The sequence below is a fragment of the Sinocyclocheilus grahami genome, unplaced genomic scaffold (assembly GCF_001515645.1).
Source record: "Sinocyclocheilus grahami isolate Dianchi unplaced genomic scaffold, SAMN03320097.WGS_v1.1 scaffold2436.1, whole genome shotgun sequence".
In the NCBI taxonomy this organism is placed as follows: domain Eukaryota; kingdom Metazoa; phylum Chordata; class Actinopteri; order Cypriniformes; family Cyprinidae; genus Sinocyclocheilus; species Sinocyclocheilus grahami.
Window position 1 is genome coordinate 32,703 of NW_015507615.1, and position 7,279 is coordinate 39,981.

Sequence of the window (7,279 nt, forward strand, 5' to 3'; positions counted from 1 at the left end):
AAGTTATTTCCCTTAACCAGGAAATTAACGTTATTAGAATTGACAAGACAGTTGACCCTGAGAGGTCAGCTAAATATCTACAGCGGATCTAAAATATTAATAATTAATTATTTATAATTATTAATATCAATTATTCATATTTCCCATGAGCTGATTGGTTACACCATTATAATCAATGAAGCTCTCTAGACTGCAAAAAGAATCTTGTTTGCATCGTATCAGCACTTTTTTTTGTTTCTTTGGTTTGATGAGTCAGTGAGTGTGTGTCAAGCACTGAACAAAACTCTGGTATTTCCAGCGCTGCCTAATCTAAACACTTCTGGATTCGCCACTACATTCATATGCTCAACAGAAATGTGTGTGATTGGTTAAAATACTGCATGCTTTTTAAGCAACACGCATAAAAATAAAATCTGATATAACATCAGCATGCCTGTTAGATCCTGGACCCACTAAATTATTGAAAGAGTTGTTACCTGTAGCAGAAGAACCGCTTCTCAATATTAACTCGTCGTTGTCTTTAGGTTACGTGCCAAAACCATTCAAACTGGCGGTTATTAAGCCTCTTATTAAGAAACCACAACTAGATCCTAGTGAACTGGCAAATTACAGACCCATCTCAAATCGTCCTTTTATGTCTAAAATTTTAGAAAAAGTTGTGTCTGCTCAATTGTGCTCCTTCCTGCAAAAAAATTATCTTTATGAAGAATTTCAGTCAGGTTTCAGGCCCCACCATAGCACAGAAACTGCACTTGTTAAAATTACAAATGACTTGCTTCTTGCGTCAGACCAAGGCTGTATCTCATTGCTAGTTTTACTTGATCTTAGTGCTGCGTTCGACACTATAGATCAGTGTTTCCCAACCGGGGTGCCGTCTGTCGAGAGCAGGGGTGCCGTGTAAAAAATCCTTTTTTAATATTTTTAAATTGCTAAAATTTCTGATGTTGCCAATAATTAGAGACGCACCGAAATTTCGGCTGCCGAAAATTAGTTCACCGCTCAGGTTTCACTTTCATGTGGTGTGACGCTCTGTGTATTATCCCGCTCTGTGCGTGTGCGCTCCACTCGTATACCGTTCAAGTGAATCGGAACAGCAAAGTCCACTCAAAAATTGAGCAGACAGGAAACATGGATGTAGTACAGTATTGTTTCTGTCTGCAATAGTCCTACTGTGCTGTAACATGGTGTGGTAAATGGGCAACTCTGGTAACGCTGCCCTCTCTTCATTGATCTGCTAACCGCTATGTTATGCTCACGTGTTCTGATAATAATAGCTTTCTGGGACTAAACATTATTTGGATAAATGGTAAAAAAAAAGTTAAATATCTTAACCCTACTGTTAGACCTACCTGAAAAACTAAAAAGCTATTTATTTAATTCGAAGGCCTGTTGTTATTTTTTATTTGTGCTATCATTATTAATTTCTTTATTTGTTCTTATTTTATTACTGACTACTTGCTTGTCAGCTTGATTTCAAACTTTGAATTGAATAAAAAATATCTTGTGCTACTGCACCAAAATTACCCCACTGTAAAATAAAATAAAAACACTGAGTGAGCAAAAATTTGTGAGATATCTAGTTATAATGGTAATTAAATAATGTTTACATATGTATAAAAGCCTACATTAAAATCTGTCATATAAATTGGTCTCTTCATTAGAAATTAGCCTACTGATTGCCACCATTGATGGACAATTTTTTTAATATTAAAAATATCTCTCTTTGGCCAAGCACTCAAATAATGCATCTCATAATCTTGTACTGCAGTTACATCTGATTAAATGCACATTATTATTCTTTAGTTTGGGTTAAAAAAAAATTAGCTACGCTAATTATGTCTCTATTTGCTTCTCTGTTTCTGTAACTAGGATTTACACAAGCTTCAGTCTGGATCCAGAACACCTGAGAAGAGATGATGCCAACCCCTCAGAGGACCTCAGATGATGCCAACCCTGAAACTACACACAGAACTACCATATTTTGCTATAAGTTTGATTGCATCATATAATAATTGCTGTTAAGTGTTCATTGTCTGTTTGATTACGTCTTTAATTGATTTTTCCGTACATTTCTGCCATATGTACATTAACTGACAGTCACCACTGATAAGCTAACACTAAATATTGTAGAAACTTAATTTGCTGTAAAGTTGTTTTGCAATGATTTATATCGTGAAAAAAACACAGTACAAATAAACTTGAATTGAATCAGCAGGTCTAAATTAAATATTTTGCCCCCTTACTGTAAATTTGGTATGCTATTTTTGCCCAAAGCCCTCGTTAATTTTAAACCGTACTTGGGTTGTTAATAATTCATCCTTAACCTAGGAAAAAATATAATTGTGAACAAATGTTATAGCTATTTTATTATTGTTGTGAAGATAATAATGACTTTTGTGTGTCTATGCGAGGTTAGTGAATGAAAACCACTGTCTACAATAAAAACAATATGGTATTGTGGTATTGTTCAATTATTTTTACTACTGGAGGTGAACAGTGAACAAAAAATAAATAAATGTATAATATTCCAGTGATAGCTGTGGTGTTGAGTGTAGCTGCTGGTGAAATGTACTCACTTCAGTATCTTCAGCTCACACACAGGATTCTTCAGTCCCTCACAGATCTCTTTGACTCCTGAGTCTAGCAGACGACTGCTGTTCAGGTTAATCTCTTTCAGGATGGTTTTGGAGGAGAGAACAGTAGCTAGAACTAAACAGCTTTTCTCTGTCAGCTCACAATTATTCAGCCTGAACACAAAAACAGCATTTCAGTCAGGACCACTTTCGTCAAGTATATTTATTACAGTTATATTGCATACTGTTAGTGTTGGGTTTGAAGGAGGGAGTTTGATTTTGAGCAGTGATGCGATAAAAGAGATGCTGAAAGAACAGAATTAAATGGAGCACTGTGATGAGTGTCAAGACTGGATTGGTACACGTCTGAAACAGCTGACTATCCGCTGATGCGAGCTTGACTGACGTGGCCTGCCTGAACTAACATGATGCTTGATTATTATTATTCAGCACATGTTCAACACACATCAGATCAACAGCTCTTCATATCTGATCACACGTGACTGACAGTCTTTAATAATGAATAATCAAAGAGGTTTCAATGTATAAATCATGTTCACGCACATTATTTTCTCCAGTTTGCTGTGAGAGTCCATCAAAAGAGCAGAGAGTTTCTCCCCATCCAGATCTCCTAATCTATCTTCACTCAGATCCCTTGAGCTGTTACACATACATACAGTTAGTCCATGCATGTGCTGAAGTTGAGTAGCAGAAATGGCAAAGTCAACATAGATCTCACAAAAGCTATAGAGAAGCTATGGAGAATAAATATTTGTGTTACTTTAGAAAGTCTAAGGCTATATGGAGATTTCCAAGACATTAAATGCTCTCAGCCTTATTCCTTAGCTTAAAGTGTGTCGTACCAGAAAACCTTTGAGGGTGTTGAAGAAAAAGCACAATATCATTAAATGTTTAATCAGAGCAACTGAGAAAAACCTGCAATGTACAGCCAAAGACTTGCAAGATGACCCGACGAAAGGAGAAAAACAATTTCAATGCAGTGTATAAGAAGAACACTAGACAAGTATGGCCTTCATGTTGAAGCATCTTGCTGAATACCACTCTTGATCAAGAACAACAAGAGGCTGACTTGAACTTGCTAAAATTCATTTGTGTAGACCTGTCGAGTTCTGGAAGAATGTTTTATGGAGTGATGTGACCAAACTGGAACTTTTTGGACCCATGGATCAGCAGTATGTCTGCTGCAAAAAAGGCCAATCTCAAAAGCAGAAGAACACCATCTCCATCGTCAAACTTGGAGGTGGATCAGTGCTGTTATGGGGTTGCTTTACTGTAGCGGGAAGTGGAAATCATGACCGTATGAAGGACATCATGGATTCTTTGATGTATCAGGCCATTTTTACAAGAATTGTGATGCCTTTGGTGCAAAGACTGAAGCTGATGATCAATGGACTTTCCTGCAGGACAGCCATCCCAAAGAACACATCCAAATCTACTTTTGCTTGGTTCAGGGATCAGTCATAGAATGTTCTTAAATGGCCTGTTCAGTCTCCAGATTTAATTCTCATTGAAAATATCTGGTTGAATTTAAAGAAAGCAGTGGCAATGGGAAAGCATGACCGTATGAAGGACATCATGGATTCTTTGATGTATCAGGCCATTTTTACAAGAATTGTGATGCCTTTGGTGCAAAGACTGAAGCTGATGATCAATGGACTTTCCTGCAGGACAGCCATCCCAAAGAACACATCCAAATCTACTTTTGCTTGGTTCAGGGATCAGTCATAGAATGTTCTTAAATGGCCTGTTCAGTCTCCAGATTTAATTCTCATTGAAAATATCTGGTTGAATTTAAAGAAAGCAGTGGCAATGTGAAGAGCAAAGATTATCAGTGATCTGGAAGCTCTTTCAGGCGAGGAATGGGCCAAGACTGTAGTAGAGAGGTGACAGAAGCTTCTAAGCACTTACTAATCAGCGTTTATTGGTGATTTTAAAGAATAAAATATTCTGTGCAAAATTTGACTTTTTGAAGTGTATTAACAAACTTTTTCTAATACTTTACTGATGCCTTTGTTGAATTGCTTTCATTGAAATGTTGTTCTCCGCAGCAAAATGCCTTGCAGGTCAAGGGGGTTGAATAATTTTGATTGCAACTGTATTAGAACCTTCTTCAGTGATACTACAGTCTGAAAGTCTACATAAAGAATAAATAAATAAATATACTGAACAAATGCCAATATGAGATTTGCATGATAATCATACTGTGAAATTATTATTTTTTATTTGATAATTATAATAATATTTTGTATTTTACAGTACAATACTTAAGCCTAAACCATACTTACAACGCTACATAGAACAAGCAGCTTGGAGAAGGATTTCAGTTTTGAAGGATGGGATGATAAATTTACTATTGTAATATTTATGTCTTAATTTCTTTTCTTTCAAATGTCAAGTCCTCAGGCTTTTATTTTGGTAGAAGACTACACAGTGACCTTTAAGTTTGTGCTTAGTTCACAACAAGTTTATAAACACTTTGTTGTACAAATCTGCTGAAAGCTGTTAACATCATCTGCCAAAAAATGTTGGAAATTACATGAACGTAAAATTAAGTGAACCTTCCAAATTCATGGGAAGGCAACTCGACTCGACTCAGACATCTCACAGGCGTTACACAGCGGATGTGTCATCTGTACTCTATTCTGATGTTCAAGCTTCAAAACAGTGAATCTAACACTAGTGCGCCGGCAAAATTCACTTCAATAATGAACAAAGTAGCATCAATTTAGCTTTGAATGAAGTTGATTGAAAAAACTAAGCTGCTTAGGGTGAAGTCAGTACACACTAATATTTGTCCCAAATTATTGTTAAAGGGGTCATATGATGCAATTTCAAATTTTCCTTTCTCTTTGGAGTGTTACAAGCTGTTTGTGCATAGATAAGATCCTTAAAGTTGCAAAGACTAAAGTCTCAAACCCAAAGAGATATTCTTTATAAAAGTTAAGAGTCAACCACGCCTACCTAAAACGGCTCGTTCTAACACGCCCCCACATGTCTACGTCACTGTGTGGGAAGATTTGTATAACGCCGCCCCAATGTTCACACAAAGAAAGAAGGCATAACTTTGATTCTCGCTGTAGTATTGTTGCCGCCGCCATGTCGTGAAGACACTGTGTGTTTCGTTGTGAAAGTGAAACTACTTTGTTTGGCCTTCCAAAAGAGGACACAACTAGAAATCAGTGGTTAAGTTATATTTAAAACACTGTTCCAGAACACTTCAAACCAAATATTCAGATGTGTGCAGCGCATTTTACGGAGGACTGTTTTCTGAACCTGGGAGTGTAGCCTACAATGTTGTCTGTGCACAAAGGCTGTTTCTAAGTGTGGCAATTCCAACTTTGCAAGGACAGTCTGGCGCTTCTGACTCACAGTCTGTAAGTACGTTTCATATTTAAATAATTTGCCACTGATGATTCAAACGCGAGTTTTAAGCAGTGTAGAGTAGCGCTTGTTGTTTGTCGTTTCTCCGATCACAAATGCAGATATGGTTTTATTTACGCGGCATGATACGCAATGCAACGCGTAAAAAGACAGTATAAGTTATCATAATCAGTAATTATGTCCCCACTGGATGCAACAGATGCTTAGCTTGTAATGGCTTTTATTGGTTTTGTCTCATCGCGCGGGGGGGGGGGGGACACGCCATCACAGTATGGGGGGGGGGGTAACATTTCCATCACACGCTTGAGGTATTCGGCCAATCACAATGCACTGGATAGCTGGCCAATCAGCATACACCTCGCTTTTTTAGAACGATGAGCTTTGTAAAAATTGATGCGTTTCAGAAAGGCGGGGCATAGAGAAGTAACAATAGTGTACAGTATGTGGAAACCACCATTTAATGTTTTTTTTAACCTTAAACAACGCATAAACACATTGCATTACACCAAATACACAATGTCAGTATTTTTTAGCAACGTCATGTGATCCCTATAATGTAATTTAATGGAAAACTATGCGAGTTGTGTTGTAGTTATTAGCCACTAACAGATTTTGAGTGATGCCACCAGTGTTTGAACACACATAGAAAACAATAGATTTGAATTTTAAAGACATGGCACTTCTCCAGTGTGCTGATGCTAAATGTTGGAGGGTGCTGGTTGAAGAACAAGATTTATTGATACTAACTCATGATCTGCTCACATGTAAATGCACTTTGCTCTTAAGCATGTGACACTGCAGACTGTATATTTAATTCAATTGCAGCCTTTTGTGATCTGATAACTGCACTAACCCATATCACAATTTCGAGTTTATTTTGATTAATTGTGCAGTCCTGATGAGAAGTGTAAAATATTTTCACATTTATGAAACAGTGGTGGGTCACTAGTCTGGGTAATGGGACACACTTTTAAAATACTTACTTCAGCTTTTGCAGTCTACACTGTACATTTTCAAACAGAGTCAAGATGATCTTCATTCCTGGGTTTCCTAGTTTATTCTCACTCAGATCCAGCTCTGTCAGATTTGAAGGGTTTGAATTTAGAGCTTCAGCCAGAACATGACAAGCTCCTTCTGTGATGCAGTTGTTCTTCAGACTGCATAAAGAGAAAACACTTCAGTTTTAATCTGAATATTTACCAGTATGTTTCAGCTGACAGTTGACAAATACTGGTGATGATGATGATGATGATGATAACCACATTACAAAAGACATAAAAAAACACCCAGCAGCAAGAATTTAA

General features: G+C 37.1%; 1 protein-coding gene across 1 annotated transcript in view; it reads right to left on the reverse strand.

Moving 5' to 3' along the window:
• Positions 1–2,572: 2,572 nt before the first annotated feature.
• Positions 2,573–7,279, reverse strand: part of LOC107575021 (NACHT, LRR and PYD domains-containing protein 12-like) — a gene marked incomplete at its 5' end in the record, with an annotated part of 22,488 nt that continues 17,781 nt past the window's right edge. The window contains 2 exons of the mRNA XM_016261430.1: positions 2,573–2,747; positions 6,959–7,132. Coding sequence (XP_016116916.1) covers positions 2,573–2,747; positions 6,959–7,132 — 349 coding nt within the window. The remainder of the gene's footprint in view (positions 2,748–6,958; positions 7,133–7,279) is intronic.